Source organism: Rhinolophus sinicus, chromosome 9, assembly GCF_057876585.1.
Source record: "Rhinolophus sinicus isolate RSI-liver-muscle chromosome 9, RSI-T2T, whole genome shotgun sequence".
Lineage (NCBI taxonomy): Eukaryota > Metazoa > Chordata > Mammalia > Chiroptera > Rhinolophidae > Rhinolophus > Rhinolophus sinicus.
In genome coordinates this window covers 19,190,831-19,215,786 of record NC_142509.1, presented here as the reverse complement: position 1 = coordinate 19,215,786, position 24,956 = coordinate 19,190,831, and the positions used below count along the sequence as shown (strand labels likewise).

Genomic DNA, 24,956 nt, shown 5'->3' with positions numbered 1-24,956 from the left:
TAACCTCCCTCCCCCAATCTACTGCTCCTCTGACATCACATACAGCCATTACATTTCCACTGTCTCTATTTCTTATGCTATACTCCACTTCTTGTGAATACACACACACACACACACACACAAAATTATAGTTGACATTCATTATTATTCAGCTTCAGCTTCAGGTGTACAGCACAGTTACAGGCATCTGCATCGTCCCTGAAGTGGTCTCTCTAATAAGACGTGTCCATCAGATACCATACAAAATCTTTACAACATTATTGATTATATTCCCCAAACTGACTTTCATATCCCTGTGGCCATCTTGTGGTTACAGATTGTGCTTTCTAATCCCCTCACCTTCTCCCTTGTCCCCACCCCCCGTCCCATCTTGCAACCCTCAGCTTTTCCTCTATATCTCTGAGACTGTTTCTGATTAGTGTGTTCATTTATTCTATTATTTAGATTCTGCATATAAGTGAGATCATATGGTATTTGTCTTTCTCCATCTGACTTATTTCACTTAGCATTATGTTCTCTAGGCCCATCCATATCTTTGCAAATGGTAAGATTTCTTTCTTCTTTATGGCCGAGTAATACTCCACTGTATAAATGTACCACAGTTTCTTAATCCAGTCTTCTACCGATGAGCATTTGGTTGTTTCCATGTCTTGGCTATTGTGAGTAGTGCTGCAATAAACATAGAGGTACATAAATTTTTTCGAATTAGTGTTTTGGATTTCTCTGGATATTTTTGCTTTTGTTGCTGGTACTTTTGATAGTTATATCAAGAAGACCATTGCCGGGCAGCCAGTTGGCTCAGTGGTTAGAGCACAGTGCTCATAACACCAAGGTCGCCAGTTCGATTCCCACATGGGCCAGTGAGCTGCACCCTCCACAACTAGACTGAAAATGACTTGACCTGGCGCTGAGCTGCGCCCTCCACAACTAAATGGAAAACAACTTGACATGGAGCTGATCGGTCCTGGAAAAACACACTGTTCCCCAATATTCCCTAATTTTTTAAAAAAATTAAAAAGACCATTGCCAAGACTAATGTGAAGGAATTTTTTCTCTTTATTTTCTTGGAGTTTTAGTTTTTGGTCTTATATTTGTCTTTAATCTATTTCAAGTTAATTTTGTGAGTATTATAAGATAGGAGTCCAATTTCATTCTGCTGCTGTGAATATCCAATTTTTCCAGCATCATTTATTGAATAGACTGTCTTTTCTCCCTTAAGTATTCTTGGCTCCTTTGTCAAATATTAGTTGGCCATATATGCATGGGTTTATTTCTAGGCTCTCAATTCTGTTCCTTTGGTCTACGATGGTGTGACAGTTAAGTTCACAAACTTGTTGCAATGATGTTGTTAACCCTTTTACGATATCAGAGGGATTATTCATTATGAATTTGTACCAACTGGACAAACAATTAACCAAGTCTACTATTTGGAAGTGCTAAAAAGGCTGCATGAAAAAGACGACCTGAACTTTTCGCCAACAATTCAAGGCTCTTGCATCACGACAATGCACCAGCTCACACAGCACTGTCTGTGAGGGAGTTTTTAGCCAGTAAACAAATAACTGTATTGGAACACCCTCCCTACTCACCTGATCTGGCCCCCAATAACTTCTGTCTTTATCTGAAGATAAAGGAAATATTGAAAGGAAGACATTTTGATGACATTCAGGACATCAAGGGTAATATGACAGCTCTGATGGCCATTCCAGAAAAAGAAGTCTGAAATTGCTTTGAAGGGTGGACTAGGTGCTGGTCTCAGTGCATAGCTTCCTAAGGGGCGTACTTCAAAGGTGACCGTAGTGATATTCAGCAATAAGGTATGTAGCACTTTTTCTAGGATGAGTTCATGAACTTAATTGTTAGAGAAATGCATATGTATCTGTTGTTGTGCCAGTAATACACTGTTTTGATTACTATTGCTTTGTAATAGTTTGAAATTAGAAGTTTGATGCCTCCAGCTTTGTTGTTTTTTTTTTTTTTTTTTTTTTTCCTCAGAATTGCTTTGGCTATTCAGGGTCTTTTGTGGTTCCAAACGAATTTTAGGACTTTTTTTTCTATTTCTGTAAAAAATGCCTTTGGAAAGTTGATAAGGATTGCATTGAATCTGTAGATAGCTTTGGGTAATATGGATATTTTAACAATATTAATTCATCTAATCCATGAACAGCATACCTTTGTATTTATATCTTCAATGTCTTTCATCCGTGTCTTAGTATAGTTTTCAGTGTAAAGATCTTCTCCTCCTTGGTTAAATATATTCCTAAGTATTTTACTGTTTTTGATGCTATTGTACATGGGATTGTTTTCTTTATTTCTTTTTCAGATAATTCATTGTTAGTGTACGTTGATTTTGATCCTGCAACTTTATGAGAAACTGCCAAACTGTTTTCCAAAATGGTTGCACTCATTTAATTCCCATGAGCAATGTGTGACAATTTCTAGTTGCTCCATATCCTCACCAACATTTTGGCTCCTTTGGCTAATATCAGTTGACCACATATGTGTAGATCTATTTGGACTCTATTTCCATTAATCTGTATGTCTGGCATCACTAAACTCTCTTTATAGTAAGTCTTGAATTAGGTAGTATGAGTCCTCCAACTTTATTCTTCAAAATTAGCTATTTTAGATCTTTTGCTTTTCCATATAATTTTTGGACTCAACTTGTCAATTTTAAGAAGTATTTGGGGATTTTTATTGGGATTGTATTGGATCTATAATCAGTATGGCGAGAATGAACACCTTAAGATTGAATCTTCTAGTCTGTGACCTTGGCACATCTCTCTTTACTTCAATCTTCTCTAATTTCTCTGTTTTCTAGTTTTCAGTGTGGAGATGTTACACATTATTCCTAAGAATTTTTTGTTTTTGATGGAATTGTTATAAATTACCGACTGTTAGCTATTAGTATAAAGAAATACAATTGATTTTTTTAATTCACATTGATACCGTGAACCTTACGAAATTGACTTATTGGTTCTAGTAGCTACTCATATTTTGTAGATTCCTTGGAATTTTCTATGTACACAATCATACCTTCATGAATAAAAATAGGCTTCTTCCTTTACAATCTATAAGTATTTTCTTTTTCTTGCTTTGTTGCACTGGCTGTGACTGGATACAGTGTTCAATAGAAGTGGTGAAAGTAAACCTTTGCATTATTCTCAATCTCAGAGAAGTGTTTAATCTCTCACCATTAAGTATAATTAGCTGTAGGGTTTTTCGTTGTTTTTTTGTTTGTTTGTTTCTGGTTTAGGCAGGTTGAGGAAATTCTCTTCTGTTCCTAAGACACTCCAAAGCAACAAGGACTAGATGAAAATTCCAGACAAAGGCCACTACTAGGAGACAGAGTTACTTGTACAACCTTTGGCAGTCTCGTGGAGCTCAAGCTCCAAATTGAGAGGCCTCAAACATACACAAGGCTCCCCCCCAAGACTTGGTTGAATTCCGAAGCTGTGCATTGTGAAAGGCTAAAAGGCTAAGCAAAAATCTTCCAAAAGTGAACTAGAATATCCTAGGATGTTGAATTGTGTCCAGTGTTTTTTTTTGCACGTATTAGAATGATCATATGTTTTTCTCTCTTACGCTGTTAATGCAGTGAATTTCAATTATTGAATTTTTGAGTGTTAAACCAACCTTATAAACCTGAGCAAAACCCTGTTTGGTCATGTTGTATTCTCTTTTGTATGTTAGTTGGTTTGATTTGTTAATATTTTGTTAAAGATTTTTCCATCTGTATTTATGAGAGATACTGATAATTTTCTTATAATGTCTTTGACAGTATTTGGTTTGAGGGTTAGTCTGCCCTCATAAAATGATTTGAGAATTGCTAACTCTTCTGTTTTCTGAAAGAGTTTGTGTGAGATTAGTATTATTTCTTTATAAATGTTTGGTAGAATTCAGCCATGAAACTTTGTAGATATGTAGTGTTCTTCATGGTAATATTTTTATTAATGTTATGAACTCGGTTTTAATAGATGTATGGCTATTGAGGTTTTCTGTAGGCTGTGTTGAATTTTTCAAGGTATTTGTCCATTTCATCTGAATTGTTAGTTATTGCTAGTTCATAATTTTTCTTTTCTTTTTTTTGATGAATGACAACTTTATATTTTACACTTAAAGGCTGATGAAAACCTATTACTATTCCTATTAAAGAAAACCCAACGTCTCATTTGAAAAGTACGGTAACTATATTCACTCATTAAATACTATTTAAGTTTTCTAAAACACAACTTGATAACATCTAGTATGCATGTTTAATTTTAGTACAGTGGACTCAAGACCAAGTGTACATGTTGTATACATCAAAGCTCAACTGCAAGTTACCATAGCCATCATCATCATCATTGTTTTCTTTTCAATTCATTTGATTGTTTATTGGCATTATTTTATGGTGATGCTGTGTTAGTGGTAATAAGAATGATTTTGGCTTTTCACGAAGATGACGCCAAAGGCGAAGCAGGAAGCCGCTGCCCCTCTCAAAGCCAAAGCAAGGGCTTTGAAAGCAAAGAAAACGGTGCTGAAAGGCATCCACAAAAAGAAGATCCATGCATCACCCACCTTCCAAAGGCTAAGACACTGCGGCTCTGAAGGCAGCCCACATATCTTCCGAAGAGTACCCCCAGGAGAAACAAGCTTGACCGCTGTGCCATCATCCAATTCCCCATAACTACCGAGTCGGCCATGAAGAAGATAGGAGACAGCAATACACTTGTGTTCATTGTGGATGGATGTCAAGGCCAGCGAGCACCAGATCAAACAGGCTGTGAAGAAGCTCTGTGACACTGTGGCCAAGGTCTGATCGGGTCTGATAAGAGAAGAAGGCATATGTTCCACTGGCTCCTGACTATGGTGCTTTGGATGTTGCCAACAAAATTGGGATCATCTAAACTGAGTCCAGCTGGCTATTTCTAAATATAAAATTTTTTTCACGGGGGAAAAAAAAAAAAAAAGAATGATTTTGGACCCAATTAATCATGTGTTAATCAGAACATTCTGAACTGCTGATGTTGCAAGAATTGATGCTTTTACAGATAGGGACTGTGAATCAGGCATCTGTACTGTTAACCTGGCCCTCTGGGGGATTTTGGAGTCCCTGCTTTAGTTGAAACAGACATGATTTGTGGGATTATTGTGCCTAGTGCAGGAGTACTTGGTCTGCTAGTAACTGAACCGAGTGGAACTGTAATTCTGCCTGCAGGATTAAATACATTTTTTTGTAAAGACTTAAGTCTCTAGTTTGGAACAGTTAAGCAATTTCTATCTTGTGGCAATCTACAACCTGAATATGACTTGACCAGTGGTAAAGGGATTTGATTTCTTTGCCTTGCAATATTTAATTTTACAGAAATCTCTTAGTGGAGGCAAGGTGAAAGAGTGGTCAGGATGACAGTGGTTTGCCAAATGCACTTTATCTGCATCAATAGTAGCTTTCTTAGCACGGCCTGGAAAATGTCTGCATCATCTAGAATTGTAGTCACATATCAGAAAGCAAACTCTAACATCTGATTTATAACTTCTGGCTCATATTCTGTAATTCCCATATCCTTCTGGCTTTCTGCCATCATCTCTACATCTTTTGGCGTTCTCTTGGGAGCAGCCATCTTGCCAGTAGCCTGCATTATATGGAGTGATCAGACTTCTCCAGCTAAATCACCCAAGTAATGTATTTCAGTCCTGATCTTGCTGCAAGTTCTTAGCCTAGTGTGATTTTTCCAACCCCCCGTATGCCAATGAGCAAGATGTTCAGAAGCATCCTCACTGAGATGGCTCCTAGCACCTCCCATAATTTTACCTTATTATCTTTTAAATATCTGTAGGGTCTGTACTAATTATCCCTCTTTCATTGTTGATATTAGCAATTTATGGATTTTTCTCTTTTTCTCTAATTAAGCTTGCCTAGGGGTTTATCAATTTTAATAATATTTCCAAAGAACCAACTTTTGGATTTGTTTATTCCTCTGGGGGTTTTTTCCCATTCACTTCTGTTTATTCCATTTTTCTATTTACTTTGGATTTGCTCTGCTCTTCTTTTTTCTAGCTTCTTAAAGTAGAAATTCAGATCATTGGTTTAAAACCTTTCCTATTTTTACTATTGCCATTTAAAGCTATAAATTTCCCTCCAAGTTCTGCTTCAGCTGCACACCACAAATTTTTATGTGTTGTGTCTTCATTTTCATTCACTTCAAAATATTGTGTAATTTCTTTGTGATTTTTTTCTTTGATTATGGATTATTTAGAAGTATGCTGTTACATTTCTAAGTATTTGGCACTTTCCTATTATTATTAGTGATTTTAATTTGCTTCCACTGTGATCCAAGAACACACTTTATGAGATTTTAACCTCTTGAAATTTATTGATACTTTTGTATACTTAAGTTTTGCTTAGTTCTATTACATGTTATATATTTAGTGTGTAGATTATATATATACATGTATACTCTCAGTATATTCTGTACTGAGAGAAGGGTATTAACATCTTCATTTATGATTGTGTCATTGTCTATTTCTCCCTTGCTATAGTTCTGTCATTTTTGTTTTGTTTTTGTTGTTGTTTTTGTTTTATTGTTTTGTTTTATATGCATTGAAGTTCTGGTATTAGGTGCTTACTCATTTATCCTTGTATGGCTTCCTGAGGAATTAACTCTTTCATCATTATGAAATGTCCTATTTTACCTCTGATAATACTTCTTGTCTTAAGGTTTACTTCATTATTCATAAAGCCCACACCAGCTTTCTTATGCTTAGTGTTTGTAACACCTTTTACTTTTAATCTATAAATATATTTAAAGTTAGTCCCTTGTAGAGCATATATAGTTAGATCTTGATTTTTTTAATCTAACCAATTGCCTTTTTAAACAAATTAATGAATCATTAATATGGTTGGAAATAGTTTTTAATATTCCATTTCAATTTCTTTTGGTTGCTCTAGGCATTACAATAGGCATTCTTAATCTCTAACAGTCTACTTAAAGTTAATATTGTACCATTTTTTGTAAAATGTAAGTACACTGTAACAGTATATGCCATTTCCCCTTCCATCTTTTGTTATTGTTGTCATGTTTTTATATCCATTTACATTATAAACCTTACAATATAGTTATAGTGGTATATATATATTTTTGTTTTAAGTAGCCAATTGCCTTTTTAAACAAATTAAAATAAGAAAATAAAATAGTATTTTATATTTACCCATATATTTTATGATCTGGGTGTTCATTATTCCTTCTTTTGGTTTGAGTTTCCATCTGTGTCATTTCCCTTTACCCTAAAGGACTTTCTTCAGCATGTCTTGTAATGCAGGTCTGCTGGTGACAGATTCTCTCAGTTTTTATCAGAAAATGTTTTTATTCCATCTTTATTTCTTTTAATTTTTTTATTAGTTTCAGTTGTACAAAGCAACATAATAGACATTTAAACCCTTCAGAAAGTGATAACCCACCCCCCAAGCTACTACCCCTCAGACATCTTATACAGCTGTTACAATACCATCGACTGTCTTCCCTATGTTGTACTCCACATACTGTAACTATATACACCTATATATTTAGTAATAGTTGACATTCAATATTGTTCTACTTCAGCTCTTCAGGTGTATAGCACATTGGTCAGGCATCTACACAGTCTATGATGTGATCCCCCTGATAAGTCCAGTGCCCATCTGCCACCTTACATGAACCTTACAACATTGTTGATTATATTTCCCATTCTGCATTAACTACCAACTACCCAACCCCCAACCCCATTGCCATCTGTCACCCTGATAGATCTAGTACCTATCTGGAACCATATCTAGTTATTATAATATTATTGACTATGTTCCTTATGCTATACCCTACATGCCCATGAATACTGTATAACAACCAATTTGTGTTTCTTAATCCCTGCCCCTTTCACCCATCCTTAACCCCTATCCCATGTCCCATCTTTATTTTTGAAGAATATTTTTGCTGGATATAGAATTCTGGGTTGATAATATTTTCCTTTTACCACTTTAAAGATGCTCTGCCATTTTCTCGTGTCCTCTTGTTTCTGATGAGAAGTCAGCCATAATTCATAGTACTGCTCCCTGTACTTAGTGTATCTTTTTTTGTACGGCTTTCAAGATGTTCTCTTCATTTTTGGTTTTTAGCAGTTTTATTATGTTGTGCTTAAGAGTGTGTGTGCATGTGTGTGTTTATCCTGATTGGAGTTTGCTAAGGTTATGAATCTGTAAATTAATCATTTTCATCAAATTGAGGATATTATTGACCATTATTTCTTTGCATATTTTTCTGCTCCATCTCTCCTATTTGGGGGAGACTCTACAAACATATTAGCCCCTTTGATATTGTCCCACAGATCAGTGAAGCTCTGTTTATTTTTTTAAAAAATTTTCTCTGTGTTCCTCAGTTTAGATTTCTATCAGCCTGTCGTTAGGTTTATTGACCCTTTATTCTGCCGTTTCCAATCTGTTAAAGCCATCCAGTGAAATTTTCATTTCATATATAGAACTGGAATTTTAGTTCTGGAATTTCTACTTGGTTTCTTTTTAAAGTTTTTATGGTTTCCAATTTTCTGTCATAATTTCCTATCTGTTACTTCATAATCATCATTTCCTTTAAGTCTTTTAATGTAGATTTAATAACTGCTTTTGAGGTCCTCATCTGCTCATTTTAATACCTGAGTCATCTTGGGGTCAGTTTCTATTGATTACTTTTTTTCTTGACTATAGGCCACATTTTCTTATTTCTTCACATGCTTAGTACATTTTATTGTATACTGAACATTGTGGATAATATATTGTAAAGACTCTATATCATGTTCCTCTGAAGAGTATTGGTTTTTGTTCAAGCATGCAGGTAAGTTACTAGCTGATCATCTTAAACTGTGGAAGCCTGGTTTTACACTTTGTTAGGGTGGGTCTGTTTCAGTCTTGCCCTAGTCCTACAGCAAATTCTTAGTCCTGGGATATAGTATCTAAGGCACAGATATTCAGGGGTTTCAATGAAAAGCCTGAGGTGGTTAGATAGCCCCTCTAATCTGATGAGATTCAAAGTCCAATTTTTGTCTCCCCCACTGTAGGCAGGAGCTGAAATCTTTTTCTGCTTTCCAGCAGTTGCTTATTAGTGGACTATTTGGAGATTCTCCCCCACAGGCATAATTCATGGGTCAGCCAAGGGTTTAAGTGGGGTTTATACATAGATTTAGACCTCCTTGCTCTGGGCTCCCACCTTTCTGGAATTTTCCTCAAACATTTTCAACCACTCTGAATCCCCACCCTGATGACTCCTCAATCCACTAAGAGTGAGGCTTTCTGTTTAACTTCTAGCCACCCCACATCATGCAAACTACGTAGGGAGGGCCTCAAGGCAGGGGAAATGCTGGATACATGTAGATCGCACCCAGTATAGTTTCATTCTTGAAAGGGTTGAATCCCACCCCCTTCCCTCAGTTCTGCCTGCTTTCAGCTACTCTTCAGTGTCCTTGTTTTCATATTTGATCCAGAATTTATCATTGTTATCTGTGGGAGGGTTGGTCCCACGCCCGCTAGCCCTTCATTACTGGAGCTACTTGTTCATTGCTGGACAGGACTTCCTTGCCTCTTCTTTGACTCTCAAGGTATCAGTCCTTTCTAACTTACCCTCAGTCTCTCAAAACTATCATTTTTAAGCTTTTGTTGACACAGAACTAATAAGATTTATTCACCTTTGGGGTGACATTTGATATGCTGTCATTTTATATATGGATACACATTAAATATGTTTGTACTTAGAAAAGGCAATGGACGTTTGGAACCTCTACTTAGTTCCTGAAAATTTTCAGCAAAATTTAAATAATAAAATAAGTTCCTGAACTTGTTGAACTGTTTAAAATCATGTGCCATCCTAATTTGTCTGAAATGTTTTAAAATGTATTTACCTTTCAAGAAATTAATATTTTCCATGTATTATATATTTTAAGCCTGACTGCCCCAAACCCATCCTCCACATATGGTAAAAGCCTATCCATGATCCAGTAACAGGCAAACAGACACTCAGTTTTACTTGTTCAGAATTCGTAGGATTGATGTCTGCAGTCATATGGCCCTATTAGTGTTTAGGGGCATGGCTGTCTCCTCTGTCCCAGACTTCTGAATGGGCACCTGAATTTAACCTAAGGAATAATTGAGTTAATAGTTTATGGTTTGCAGATATTTTATTGGCAAAGGAAAAAAAATCTTCAAACTCCCATTGACTGTTGGTTTAATTTACAGGTTTTTTGTTATAATCTTAATTGTTGTCACCATCTTCTGGGTCCCTATCATTGAAACGACACACAGTGAACAACTGTTTATAACTATGGAGGCAGTTTTGAGTTCCCTGGTGCCACCCATTGCTGCCATCTTCCTGCTTGCCATGTTTTGCAGCAGAGTCACTGAGCAGGTAGGTGGGTGTTGGCACAGCCATGGTTTGCCTTCACATCATAGTGGTCCTTGCCAGAATTGCCCTAGGAGGGGCTTTTCTACTTCAAGGGTTCATAGTGTTGCATCATTTGCTTTCTGAGAGATGATTTCCTCCTGGGCAGATTTGGTCCGGGCTCCTTCTTATGCATGTGGGATAAACGCAAGCTCTGATTTGTTTTCTTTCCTTTGGAATGTAATCCACTTGCATCCATGCCATAGACGATGCAAAGTGTGCGTGACCCTTCCTCACGCATATCTGGCTGTAGGAAATTATTCTTCTATGGATGTGTCATGCTCAGAGGTTTCATACTCACCGGGGAATGTACAGTCGTGGGAACCTTCCCTGCAGTGAGGACCATCTCCCAGCCACGCTTAAAACTAAATAAAGATCCCAGTGACTAGTTCAATTGCTTCATCAGTAAGACTTTGAAAGCACAGTTTGCCAGAATATTTTCATTTATTATTTGAGTCATATTTGAACTTGTTTCCCCTAATGGCACTGACTGGCTGGGTGGGCCTTGCACAAGTCCTTGAGCAAAGTGAGGTGCTCAGTGATCTGGCCCCTTCCTTCCTTCCTCTCAGCCCTTGCCTTCTGCGTGCACAGCCCGTAGACCCCCACCCATCCTACCAGCTTGCAGGACTGATTACCTAACTGCCTGTGACTTCTCTGGCCTCCCTTCACTTGCGTGGACCGTTCTCCTTGCCAGAAACACCTTTTTCCGCCTCCTCCTGGCTGATGCTTCCTCCCACGCTCATCTCAGGTGTTCAGTCCTCTAGACCAACCTGCTTATGCTCCCTGCTCCACCCACATCACCAGGACTCAAGTGAGCACTGATCATGTGGGGAGAGAGCACTACCAGAGCCTCTCCTCTTTGCTCCCCTAGGAAGGGCCTGGGCAAGAGGGGCAGACAGTCAGGAGAATCTGCCTCTCACCTGTGACACCAGCCTTCAGGGATCAAGGCCTATCACCAAGGAAAATGGGGGATCTGGGCAGTGGCTCTCCCGCTGTCACTGATTCAAGGTTACAAGCATGTTGTAGGTGCTCTCTTCAACCCAGAGAACTTCTCCAGACCCTCTCTCCTGTGTGAGATGGCATGCTCACCTGGCTTCTGCCGCCCTTCCGTTTCTAGATCTGTCTACACATCTTCTTTGATAAATGGTTCCTGTGGATCACCTGGCCTTTGGTTTGAGCGCTTTCTCTAACACATTTGTTCACATACTGTAACTTCTGTCTCCTCCTGAATCAAGCTCCACTTACAGCTCCAGGGCCAAGATGAACTCCTCACTCTTACAGAGTGGACAGTCTAGTTGGAGGAGACAGATGACACCCAGTGAATGCATAGCAATTTCTGATAAGATTTAAAAGATTTTTTAAAAAGGATCATGGAGGGTGGCAGGGCAGGCGCTGGGGGTTGGGTGGGGGATACAAGGACATTAGCCAAGATGGCAGGAGAAGACTTAGTTTGAATGTATGCAGGCAGTTTTGAGGTCCCTGGTGCCATTGCTGCCCTTTTCTCCCTTTGGGTCCCTTCCTGGATCTTAATATTTCTGGCTCATCCTTCAAGGTTCAGATTCAAGGTCACTTCCTTTGAAGAGATCATTCATTCTGGCTTCTGTGGGGACAGTGGGCAACCAGGAGACCAGGGAGGGAGAGCACCCGTGTGAGAAAAGATGGCAGGTTGGGATTCAGGTGGTAGCCATAGAGAAGATGGGAAGTGGTTGGATGCTGGATACATTTTAGAGGGAGAGCCAGCAGGATTTGCTGATGGGTTGGTGGTAGGGCAGGATAGAAAGAAAAACCCCCGGGGATGACCATGCCTGGGGTTTCAACCTGAGCAACCAGGGAGATGGAGGTGCCCTTTACAGCGATGGGGAGAACGGGGGTCTTTTTGGACACGATATGTTTGAGATGCCTACTTGTGATCTTCAAAGTGTTTCCAATGTTTCTTAAGTTCTCTGATTGACGTCAGACAGAGGGCAAATGACTCAGGTCTTTGTTCAGCCCAGGAAGGTATTTGGTGCTCACACTCTGCTTCTGCAAGGTATCTGAAGCCTTTATAACAAGGTTAACTAGAACTCAACTAGTCAGGGAGACGAGGCTGAAGATGGTCAGTCTCATCACCGTCTTCCTCTCAGGTGACTCTCTCGGGGGCCCTCCTTTGGCAGGGTGCCTTCTGGGGGCTGGCTGGTGGACTGCTGATTGGCTTCCTTCGAATGGTATCCGTGACTGTCTATGGACCCCAGAGCTGCTCAGCAAACAACAAGTGTCCTCCAATCATCTGCGACGTACCCTTCCTCTATTTTGCCATATTCCTCTTCATAGTCAGTCTTCTCACCATGCTGGGGATCTCCGTACTCACAGACCCGATTCCGGATGAGCACGTAAGAGCTGCTGTTATCATATTCAAGTGTCGACCAACAGTCTTCTAATCCCAGTGAGCAGTAACTTGACTCTGCTAGCTTTGGAGAAAAGTGGCTGCATTCCTGCACTCTTTCTGAAAGTGGGAGGGGTGGCGGGAGGCGGAATGGGTCAGATATAGGGAAATAACACAGAAAGGGCCCTGCCTTAAAAAGAAAACTAAACTACAAAGCTTTTCAACAATCCTCTGCCAATTAGGTATTCATTTAGAATGAGAAGTTTGGCTTTTAAAATGCAAATTTTCTTTGGAAGTGTTAAGTTTCCTAACCTCAGTATGAATTAATGTAATCAGGCCAGTCCCAGCTGTTACCCATCCAGAGGGAATTAAGCCAACAGGAAGGGGGAGGGGACAGTAATTCAGACAGCTGCCTGGGGCAGGCTCAGGGCTGGGTGCCTGTCAGCCTCTCCTGGAGCAGCCGTTTCCCACCTCCCAAGAGGCACGTGTCAGTCACCACAGTTGGAATATTAGAAAGCCTGGGCTCAGAGATGTTAAGTCCTTTGTCCAAGGTACCAAAACTGGTAAGTGGCATGGCTGTGCTCTGACCTGGTCCCACCATGGGGCCTCCTTTGGCAGAGCCAGTAGGCTCCACAGGACAGGAACTGGGCTGAGCCAGAAAGCAGAAGGGTTCTGGGAAGCGCTCAGAAGGAATAAAGGTCTGTAAGATAAGACCTCCCTTGCACCTTTGCCTGGGGTTTGGCTAAAAGCCGTGAACTTCGAAGCCTGCCCCCCAGGTCAGCCTGAGGCTTTCCCCCGCCCCACTTCTCAGTAATTTCCATTTGATTCTTTCCTCTCTTGCACACACAGCCCAGCTGGAAGAGGCATGGAGCCAGTGGGGAGAACAGCCAGGATTGTCAGGAGGGGAAGGCCCACCACGCACCCACCCACCCCGCATCAGTGACAGTGGGAGACTTCCCTGCTGTAGCACCTTAAGATGGGGGTGATGGATTTAATTTCCTGTTGCTCAAGGTCTTAATCATTCAGATTGTGTTCTTTTCTGCCCTTCTCTTACTGTCAGCTGTTTGGTTTTGCCTGCTTCTGAGGCAGCCAAGTACTTGTTGAGTGTTTCCCACCGGCCTAGCAGTAGGCCAGGTGCTCTGGAGAACACAAAGTAGCCGCTGATAGGGGAGGGGAAATGAAGAGGAAAATTAGTGTTTATGGATCTGTGTCAATGTCCAGGCACTAGGCCAGGTCCTCTGCTTAGCAGTACATGGGGTGGGGGTAGGGGGGACAGCAGGTGAACGCAGGCTCTTCCAGTGCACCTGGGGACCTCATCCACAGGAGGCTGATAGTATAAAGGTAAATACGCACATATGGCAGCGTCAGGAAGCAATTCAAGGCTAAACCCAGTCTCTGTCGTTGAACATAACAGAAGTTTCGTTCTGACACTTCAGTCCGCGAGGTGGAGCTGGGGCAGGTCTTAGAGGGGGCTGGCGAGGGAGGGGGCCCAGCCCAAACTCATCACATCACTGCCACAGGTTGGGGGGTGGGTGTGGAGGGTGGACTGAGATTCAAATATACCGAGGCTGGTATAATAATAGATTAAAACCTATTCCAGGATAGACTTGAAGGAAATGTTCACTTAGTTGTGTTTCTGCTGACCCTAACCCTTAAAAAAAAAAAAGAAAAAGAAAAAAGCAAAAAAGAAAGCAACAACTGGCTAGATTTTTATACTTCCCCAAGTTTCCATATATGTTTTTAGGAAGAGAACAAAATCACAGACCAGAAGGGAAGGGCGCTCCCCTTCTGCACCTACAAATACCTTATTGAGCTCGAGCAGCTGTGCGTGGCCAGGGGCCAGGCTACTAAGTAAAGCAGGTAAAGCCTCTTCTGGGCTGAGTCAGCTTGTCTGTGCCGGCCACCAGGAGGGGCTTCTGGAAGGATAGCAGCTCCCCAGTCTGCCCTATCCCGTTCATCAGATAAGACAGCCTCCTCTACCAGAAGGAGCAGAGCAGGGGTGATGGGTGGTCTCTCCCACCCTGAAGGGCACAGGTTTCTGGACCCTCAGAACTGAGTGTGTTGTCTCCCACCCCTTACTATGCAGCCATAGGACACAGACCCAGACAGGTCGTCATGGTTTGCCAAGGCCACACCACCGCCCCATGGTACACGAGCCAGAACTGAAATGCCCCCCACATTCCTTCTGTCTCTTGTTGGAGTCTAAGGACCAGATCCCTTTTCAGTCCAGCAAGGCCTTGATGCCCAGCTCCCAACCAGGGCACCCTTTGGCCTGTGTAACAGGGTCCTACGTGGTGACATGTCCCTGCTCTCCCCCCAGCTCCTCGGGTTCTGTTGGAGTTTACGAAAAGAAGAAAGGGTAGATTTGGATGCAGAAGTACAAGGGAAGAGATCCATACCTACGTTTCACGCAGAGCCAGGTGAGAGGGGGAGCCAAAGCCTTGGGAGAGGACCCTGTTTAGTTTTCTGGGGCGGACGTGGCCTGTGCTCCCACTCCAGCACCCCCTGCCCTACCATCTCCACTCCCAGAATTGTTCTTCCAGGCAGATGCTCCATCTTTCATTTTTCCTAAGATACCTTTAGGGGTATTTGGGGTTTGTTGAGGTAGAGATGACTCTAGGACATCCGTTGGGAGTGGTCTGGGCTGAAAAGGCCCATGTGGGAGACATCAGCACCCCTGGAGGGCAGGTGTTGGGGGAGAAGAGAAGGGGTCTGACATGAAGCGAGGGCGACTCCAGGCCACGAGGAGGAGCCAGGTGAGGGGCACAAAAACAGAGGTTTGGTGACCTGGAGGCATCGGGGGTGGGGGGTGGGAAGGGTGATGTGCCAGTCCACTGAGGCAAATGCTGATGGGTGAAGAAAGATGCCTGAGAACTGGCTGGTGGGTTTCACCACACAGAGATCGTGTGCCTCGAAGAGAGAAACCTGGTGGACCGGCGAGGGAGATGGGGAGGCCTTACACAGAGATTCAAAATGAGAGGGTTTCTCCGATGGGGGAGCTGAAGATAGTCTGTAAGGGGGGAAGCAACCCCACCTAAGAGGGCACCAGGGCAAGACAGATCCCAGGACAACTAGATTTCAGTCTGATCAAGAAGAGAGAGAATGTTCAGGGAGAGGCTTGAGCCCTGGAGGTGCCCAGGGGCCCAGAGGAAGGATTTCAGCAGATGGAGTCAGGAAAGGAGCCTTCAGGGCTATAGGAGAGGGTAACCTGAGCTTCTCCAGGCCATGACGCAAACAGGGATAAAGGCCTAATGAGATTAGTCCTGAGTCTGGGGCAGAGAGTGCTGGGGAGGGAGAAAGGGAAAGCGGGAGGACAGGGAGGGAGGGGAGGGAGGGAGGGAAGGGGGGGAAGAGAAGGAGAGAGGAAGGGAGGGAAGGAAAAGCGTGCCTGAGGAGAACGCAGCATCCTAGGGCGCCTTCTCCACTCCTGCCAGGGAACTTCAGAGCCAAAAGAGGCCTGGGCTCCCTCCTGACACCTGCAGAGGAGACCCCAGGTTGGGTGGGTTCCTTGGACTTCTGCCAGGCAGGCGTGGGGCGAGGGAGAGGCCTGTCTGAGCAAGGCTGCCCCATGGACCTGGAGGATACAGGACTCCCTGGGAATTTCTCTTCTCGAAGTGGGGAAGGGACTGGCTCATTGGTGCCCACAGTGTGCCAGGTGACTGTTCTTGGTGCACCTCTCAATTCCCCTTCTCCCCCTTTCCACTGTCACGGGTGGGTGATGATGACAGTGGCTAACATTTATTGCTCATTTGGTATGTGCCAGGCTCTGTCTAAATTATCCCCACCTGCGATAGGTACAAGTGTTAGCCCCACTTTAACGATGGGGAAACTGAGGCACTAGACCGTTAAGTGACTTGCCCCGGGGCCAGAGGTAACCAGGCAGTAGTGTAACTGGGGTTTGAACACAAGCAGTCTGACCTCTCCGTGTAGGCTCTTGGCCACTGTCCTATCCCACCTCTATCAAACTGCTCTGGGGCTATGATCGAATGATCAGTTGCTGTTCACATACAGCGGCCTATCTGGGCCTGGCAGCAGCATGGTGGTGTGACAACATGGGCATCTGAGAGAGCGGGGCCAGAGTATACTTCTCGGGACTTCTCCTCAGCGCCAGGGGCAGACGTCTGTGTCCCTGGCTTGGGGGTCCTCCGGCTGCAGCATCAGGGGCTCCTCTGTCCCTGACTAATGGGTTCCATCATCCCTGGTGCCACCTCAGCCTCAGGGTGCAGCTGGCGTGGAGGCTGCCCAGCGGGGTAAGACACAGAGCACATCACAGCGCACACTGCTGGGCACCTGCTTGCCTGGTCACAGGGAGGAAAGCATCCCAGCGGCGGCGGGGCCCGCGGGGCTGCGCCGGTGCTGGCCGTGGTGCTGACCGTCTGAGCCGGCCCCGAACACAGGGCGGCACAGGCTGCATTGCAGGAGTGAAGGCTCAGCCCCAGACTTCGGCGTTTCCACAAATTTGGCCTAGAGAAGTGAGTGGAAACTTTCCTAGAATTCCTAGACTTGCGTCCTTTGCCTCCTGGAAAGCACCAGTGATTCCCCTTCCAGGGCCTGGAGAGCCTTATTTTGGGCCTGCCTGGAGAAGTCACTCCCTGAGAGGTTGCCAAGGAGAGTGGTGACCGTTAAGAAATCCGTGGGGTCCCTCCGTCCTCTGAAGAGTAGTGACTGGAAAGGGGGTTCAGAGGAGTAGCCACGTTCCCTAGCCCTATAGAGCTGTAGTCGGCCATGTGCCTGAGACTGGGCAGGCTGAGCACACTACTGTGATGGCAGGGGCCCCTGCGACATGTCTGCCACCCAGTTCAGGGCCCCCCCGCCCTAGCTGAAGGCTCTGCTGGTAGAAGGTAAGCATGGCCCAGGCAGCCCCCCTTTGCCCCCACATGCTCCCCTCATCCCTCGCCCCACTCTCCCGGGACTCTGAGGATGGAAGTAGGTGTTCCGTAGCAGGGCCTGCGGCCTGTTCTTCATATCAGGAGCAAGGCTGTTGGCCTTCCTGCTGGATTCACTGCCGAGACGTGAGCCGTACCAAGCCCTTCGTCTGTGTCCTGGCCTGTGCCTCCTGACCTCTGCCTGTTCCCTCTGTTCCAGATGTATTCAAGGAGTCCCAGAGCTGCCTCCAGGAGGTCTGCAGCGTGTTCTGTGGCCTGGAGCCAAGGCCAGGTGCCAAACTGGCCCCAGAAAAGGCAAATATGGAGGAAATGGAGCATGGTGCCACACCGGAAGGGACAGAGCACAGTGACATGGCAGAGTCACCATGCTGGAGAAACATTGTCAACACCTGCGGGTTCCTGTTGATACTGACTACGGTCCTGTGCCACGTCTACTATTACTAAAGCAGCTGGGGCCCGGGGGCGTCTGAGGAGAGCAGGAGAACTGCTGCCTCTTCCAGACCCCCTCATCACTGGGGGGCGGGGTTCCTACCGGGAGGCCCATGGATATGGTACCAAGGATTACGCTAATGAAACCGCTCCCTCGGTGTCACTCATCAAGTGCCACCGGCTGCAGGGCACGCGTGCTGAGGGGACACAGTGAAGTCCACTTGTGATTACAGAGACTATGCAAATGAGAACATCTGTTCCTTCAGAAAATGAGTCATTTTCTCCGAATGGCATAAACACTGACTTTTACTTTAAATTTAATTTTGGCTTTTTATCGCTAGACGTATTTGGGATTTTTGCTTGTGTTTACTTTATTGTAACCATTTCCTTCCTATACCCAATCTCCGTTTGCCTTGTTCTCTTTTTTAAAAATGTGGCCCTGCTGGCAAAGGTGCCATCTAGTGTAAGCACCAGCCCATGCTGGGGTTCCCACCCACAGGCGTTGTGCCCACTAATGACTACACAGGCCAGCTGGAGACAAAGCTGCCCGTGGATGGAAATGAGCTCCTGCCTGGACTAGTGGAGGGGCTTAGGTGGTCTCTGCCCCAGTGAACAGGCCTTCCCCCCCCCCCCCCCCCCCCGCTCAGCACTGTCTGGCTGCTGCCATGCCCCTTGCTGAGCCCTTCCCAGCCCCGACCAGCCTGCCCGCTATTGGGACATTACTGGGAGTTGAGTCCAGGGGTTAGATTCTCTTTCGCTGTCAAGTATAGGCCACTCCTGGGCTGTGTTTCTGCAGGGGCTCCCTCTTTCTTCTCAGACCAAAATAAATGATTTGTGTCTTTCGAAAAAGTTCCAAGTGCCTTGAAGTGATTTGGAGAGACCCACTGGCCTCACAAAACTCACACTCTGAAGACACACTCACATGACCAGCCCCTCACCCCTGGTTTAATCCTTCAGCTGCCAGTTTTGAGTGCCTACTATGTGCCAGATGCTGCAAAGAAATAGCCATGAACCGAGCACATGGTCTGTAGGGAAATACAATGAAACGCTCGCAGTGACTGCCAGCATTTAGTGTGGCCTGCTGTTTTTGGCCTGGGGTGAGGGCATTATCACGTGCAGGCCACAGGACCACCCTTGTGGAAGGACTAGAATTAACCACATTTCACAGAGGAGGAAACTGAGGCTTAGCAAGTGACCCTAGTAAATAGGGAGTGGGCACAAGGCCCGAAGCAGCCCTCCCTGACACCAAGGCCACACACTGGCCCTCTACCCATTGTGTCACCTCAGGGAGCCCCACCTAGCCTCAGGGCCAGGGAAGGCCTCCCGTGACAGAAGGAGGTCAGTTAGCTGGAGAACAGAAGGGACAACCTGTGGGCAGACATGAGGCGAGAGTTCAAGGCAGGCTTGAGAATGCGGAGACGCGGCCTGTGCACAGGAAAACCATGAGAAGTGGCTGGGCAAGGTGCACAGAGGCCTCACCTATAGGCCTTTGATGCTTTGAGATAAGTCCGTGGGAGCTTCGGAAGGGAAGGTATAGGATCAGATTTGCTGGCTGGTGCTGGAAAAATGAAAGGGAGGCCAGAACACCTAGCAGGAGACTGTTAGAGCAATGGGGCTAATTAGTGGCAGAGAGGAGAAGAGAAGGGAATGACATCAAGCCAGCAATTAGAAGTAATAGGACTGTAGTGATTAGACTTCTGGAGCAAGGGGCCAGGAGTGACTCTGGCTTGATCACACGGGCAAAGGGTACACCAATTCCAAAGACAGGCCACACTGGAAAAAGAGCAGATGAGGGAGAAAGTTGAGGGCCATTTGGGACATGCTGTGTTTGAGTTGCATGAAGATACTTAACTGCCATCTTGGCAATATTGTCTTCTGACCTATGAACATGGGATGTCTTTCCATTTATTTAGCTCCTCTTTAATTTCTTTCAACATTTTGTTTTCAGTGCTCAAGTTTTGTACCTTTGTTTGCTAAATTTATTCCTAGGTTCTTTATTATTTTTGATGCTATTGTAAATGGAATTGTTTTCTTAATTGCATTTTTAGACTTCTGTTGCTAGTGTATAGAAAAACAATTTTTGTATATTAATCTTCTGTGCTTCAAACTTGCTGAACTCGGGCCGGCCCAGTGGCTCAGGCGGTTAGAGCCCCATGCTCCTAACTCCGAAGGCTGCCGGTTCGATTCCCACATGGGCCAGTGGGCTCTCAACCACAAGGTTACCGGTTCAACTCCTCGAGTCCCGCAAGGGATGGTGGGCTGTGCCCCCTGCAACTAGAAAACTGCAACTGGACCTGGAGCTGAGCTGCGCCCTCCACAACTAAGACTGAAAGGACAGCAACTTGAAGCTGAACGGCACTCTCCACAACTAAGATTGAAAGGACAACAACTTGACTTGGAAAAAAGCCCCGGAAGTACACACTGTTCCCCAATAAAGTCCTGTTCCCCTTCCCCAATTTAAAAAAAAAAAAAAAAATTGCTGAACTCATCAGTTCTGATAGTTTTTAAGTGTGTTTCTTGGGATTTTTTTCATATTCAAAATCATGTAGTCTGCAAACATAGTTTACTTTCTTTCCAATTTGGATGACTTTTATTTCATTTTCTTGTCTAACTGTCCTAGCTAGAACCTCCAGTACAACATAGAATAGAAATAGCGGGAAAAGACATCGTTGTCTTGTTCCTGCTCTTAGAGGGACAGCATCCGGTCTTTCACCATTGAGTACGATGTTAGCTATGAGTTTTTGCATATGTCATCTTGTTGAGGAAGTTCCCCTATGTTCCTAGTTTTCTGAGAGGAGACTTTTGGGAGTTTCCCCAAAAATAAGACCTAGCTGGACAATCAGCTCTAATGAGTCTTTTGAAGCAAAAATTAATATAAGACCCGGTATTATATTATATTATATTATATTATATTATATTATATTATATTATATTATATGACCCAGTCTTATATTATAGTAAAATAAGACTGGGTGTTATATTAATTTTTGCCCCAAACGATGCATTAGAGCTGATTGTCCGGCTAGGTCTTACTTTGGGGGAAACACGGTATAGGTATATATATGTTGGATTTTGTCAAATTTGATCATCTATTAAGATGATCATCTGGTTTCTATGCTTCATTCCATGTATTTGTTACATAGATTTTGTATGTTAAACCAACCTTGCATTGCTGGGGTAAATCCCAGTTGGTCATGGTGTATAATGCTTTTTAGTTGGCTGGATTTGGTTTGCTAATATTTTGGTTGTGTTTTTGTATCTATATTCATAAAGGATATTGATCTGTAGTTTTCTTTTCTTATGATGTCTTTATCCAGTTTGGGCATCAGAGTAATATTAGCCTCATAGAATGAGTTGGGAAGTGTCCCCTCCTCTCCTATTTTTGGGAATAGTTCGTGAAGAATTGGTGTTAATTCTTTCCTGAAGACATTTAAGGGTAGATATTAAGTTTGGATAACTCAGGAGTGAGACAGGGGCTGAAGACCCAGAGTGGGGGAAAGAAGGCAGCAGGCAAGCTTAGTTCAGAAGGGAACCTAGTAGAGGAGGCCCATGGTCAGGCAGATGAGATTGTGCAGGAGAGTGGGAAGAGTGAGTGCCTAGAACAGAACCGTGAGAAACACTATCACCACTGGTAATGTAGAGAAGAAAGAGGGTTCCAAAGGAAACCAAGAGGGCATAACCCTCTTGGAAGGAGGACTGAGACAACTGCCACAGGAAGGGAACATCCACATCGGGGCCACCGCATGGATCAATCACAAAGGACACACACAGGTCTTGGCAGCAAGGCCAGAGCCCTTCAGTCAGAGCCCTTTGCTGAGGCAGTAAGAGTGGAGCCTGCCTGCTGTGCATTAAGGCAGGATGGGAACATGAGGAATTGGAGCCCCTGAAGCACCTGCTTTCCTGAAGGAGAAAAGGTTTCACCTGATGGAGACTTTTGTGAGAATGAGGTTTAACCTGTCCCTCAGCTGGGCCCAGCAGCCAATCCCTTTCAGAATAGGCCCTCTTGGGTCTAGTTGGGCTAATCCTGGAATTCCAGGGACACAGACTTCTCTGTGTTTCTTCTAGGAAAGTGAAGGACCCAGACACTGAAAAGATGGCCAGACACTTGGGGGTTCTAGTTCTGCTGATAATACTTACAATGGGAGAAGTGAGCGTGCCATGAGCTGGGGAGGTTCTATTCCACAGAAATATGGCTGCTGGGTGGTGATGTAATGAGAGAGACCTCCTTTGAAGCAGAGAGCCTCAAAAAGTTCAGAGGGAAAGATTAAGGCCCAGCTCAGCCCAGACAAAGGAGTCCAGCCCTTAAGTTGAGCCCCACTCCTGCAGCTTCTCCAACAGAGGTCAGAACTTGCTCGAGAACTGTCACCCTAACAGACTAGGCAGGGATTGGTGGAGGAGATTAAGGGGTCCCCATGCAAACGTGGCTTCTCAGTACCTCCCCCCAGCTCTCCAGCCTCCTCAGCCAGTTTCACTTGGGGAGAGAAGCAAGGTAGGTGGAGACACAGGGGGAGGCAAACCAGATAGCCCTGGGGCCAGGCAGACAGCAGGGGGAGGGATGTGTGGGGGGGGTGGCCTCAGGTGACCACCTGGCTTTGGAGAAGAATGCAGCTGTTTGGGAGGAAGACCTTGAGCTATCTGTCCTGAGCAGTCATCCCCGGGTGGGCCTCTTACAATTCATCCTCCTCCAGCAAGAGCCCTCATGGGATGGCACCCTTGACCTTCTTTACTGCCACCCAGTGTGGGAAGAGGGCAGAACTGGCTGAGCAGGGTCATGCCCAGCCACACCCCAAGGTCCTGTCACTCCAGTGTCCGAAGCTAAGGTGGTGTCTGGTCCAACTGTGTTCCTTCCCCCAACTCAACTTCCTGACCCCCTGGAGGGTTCAGCCCTGCCCTCTACCTTCTGAGGGAATTCTTGGCCCCAACAGAGAGCAGGGCTGCTACTCACCTGTCCCTGAGCCCTGAGTTCAGCCCGTGCTGCCTCACCTGGCCACCAGTCACCTGGTCCTTCTCGGTCAGGCATTTCACCTTTGGACGGAGCGAGAGATGTGACCATGTTTCACAAACATGAAGTGCCATTCAGACCCAAGAGAAAGAGATTCAGCCCATTTATTAAGGCACGGGGCTTATCAGGTCAGGCTCAGGGCTTCCACTCAATGGTTTTGATGGCGATCTGGGCCGCCCGCCCCACAGCCTCGCTGGTATCCACCTCAAGGACGCGGAAGCGGGGCACGTAGATCTGCAGGATCTTGCGGCCCTCGGGGGCCTCAGCCAGCATGGTGAGGGCCTTGATGGCATTCAGGCGGGCCTTTCTCAAGGTGGAGTTCAGCAGATTCAGGAGCGGCTGGATGGCTTCTGCGTCCAGGGCAGCGTACTTCCCTGTGAGTCACCAACACCAGGTTTTCCTAAAGGGGTCTGTGCCCACCTCCTCTCACTCCCCAGTCTCCTCCAGCCTCCAGCCTGCACAGTGCAGGGGAGGCGCCTCTGCTACCCGAGTCCCCTCCTTCACCCCCACGCAGGCCCTTTCGCTCTGCCTCCAACCTAGGCCAGGCCCCACAAGTAGTCTCTTAAAATTTGTATCCAACCATTCATTTATGTGGCAAATATTTCTTGAGCAGCTATTCTGCAGCAGGCCCACAATAAGACACATACTGCTGGACTTCACAGCACTTACAGTCTAGCGGGGGACACAGACATTCACGTGTAAAGGAGACACCGCTCCTTAACCCTTTACTGTCTCCCCCTACCCTTCCTCCCTTGCTAAAAGGTGTGGCTGTCCCCTGCCCCCAACCCTTCTGCCCTGAGCACTCTTCTCTTTGCTGCTGGGACCTGTCCAGCCCTGCTTTGCCCTCCTAACTCCCATTGTCCTTTGAGTCAACATCCATGCCCATCGCAGAGGAGGGTTTGCCCCTGTCCTATGCCCACTGCATGCTGCACTTCTCCCCCAGGTCACTTATCGCTCTGGCACTCCCAGCAAATTGTAGACACCAAGGCTGAGATATCCGGGTCTCTACTGCCCAGCACAGTCGACAGCCAGCTCAGGAAAAAGTGGCCTCATGTCCCTGGGTTCCAGCCATTGCCAATACCCACCCAGGGGATGCCCTGCCCACCTGGATGCCGAGCCAGCAGGCCAGCTCACCTGCAGTGGTCACCGTGGCGTACATGAGGGCCCCAGCAGCGTTGGCTTTTACCTCCTCCACAGGGTCTTTCAGCAGGTGTACCAGGATTGGGATGACGTCAAACTTCCATACCTGCTTCTTGCCCTCCAGAGGGATGCTGGGCCAGAGAGGGGACAGCTGGGTGGCTTTGCTCAGGGGAAGGAAGCAGGACCCGGGACCACCCCAGGGGGACACCAGAGGAAAGAACTCATGATGGGACCATCCCTGGTGGTCCCAGCCTGGACAGGGCTGGGCGTCAGAGTGCAGGGGAGCATTGCTGTGAGGTTTGAGCCTCACCCCTACACTCAGACAACCTGGGAGCATGGCCTGGGGCCACTGAAGGCGAGACCACCCAGGAGCCAGGAGGTAATAGAGCCTTTTCGGAAGGAATCATGGGAAGAAGAAACCAGATGTGTTCCCCTAGCCCCAAAACGGAAGGATCAGGGCCCAGGGTGCAAACCATAGGACTCGTTTTTACTCCATAAGAGTCCCAGCTGCCAGAACAGGCTAAGACATGCAAACAGCAGCCACCTTCAGGCGAGATGACACTTTTGGTCATTTCTAATCCTGGCATTGTATGAAGCTGTGGAAATGAAAATGGTGGACTTCCCAAGACCTTCCCAAAGTGTGAGAAGGGCAACACTGTCCCTCGAAAAGAAAGGCTCCCAGGAAATGCTCCCCTGGGCCC

The 24,956-nt window shown here is 45.4% G+C and overlaps 2 protein-coding genes and 1 pseudogene across 7 annotated transcripts in view; 1 reads left to right on the top strand and 2 right to left on the bottom strand.

The window, feature by feature from the left end:
• Positions 1-20,668, top strand: part of LOC109433834 (sodium/glucose cotransporter 1-like) — an 87,510-nt gene extending 66,842 nt beyond the window's left edge. For 4 of the 5 annotated variants that reach the window (XM_074321433.2, XM_019710356.3, XM_074321428.2 and 1 more), the window contains 4 exons: positions 10,235-10,403; positions 12,590-12,805; positions 15,119-15,218; positions 17,884-20,667. In XM_074321433.2, coding sequence (XP_074177534.2) covers positions 10,235-10,403; positions 12,590-12,805; positions 15,119-15,218; positions 17,884-18,128 — 730 coding nt within the window. In that variant the 3' untranslated portion in view covers positions 18,129-20,667. Of the gene's footprint in view, positions 1-10,234; positions 10,404-12,589; positions 12,806-15,118; positions 15,219-17,883 lie in introns of all 5 variants that reach the window. The other variant, XM_074321429.2, reaches the window with a different exon arrangement.
• LOC141569224 (transcription initiation factor TFIID subunit 9-like) lies at positions 1,976-7,078 on the bottom strand (annotated as a pseudogene).
• Positions 20,669-23,195: 2,527 nt separating the features above from the next.
• RSPH14 (radial spoke head 14 homolog) overlaps positions 23,196-24,956 on the bottom strand; it is a 76,788-nt gene continuing 75,027 nt past the window's right edge. For both annotated transcript variants that reach the window (XM_019710337.3, XM_074321412.2), the window contains 2 exons: positions 24,250-24,386; positions 23,196-23,489 (listed from right to left, as the gene is read on the bottom strand). In XM_019710337.3, coding sequence (XP_019565896.2) covers positions 23,251-23,489; positions 24,250-24,386 — 376 coding nt within the window. In that variant the 3' untranslated portion in view covers positions 23,196-23,250. The remainder of the gene's footprint in view (positions 23,490-24,249; positions 24,387-24,956) is intronic.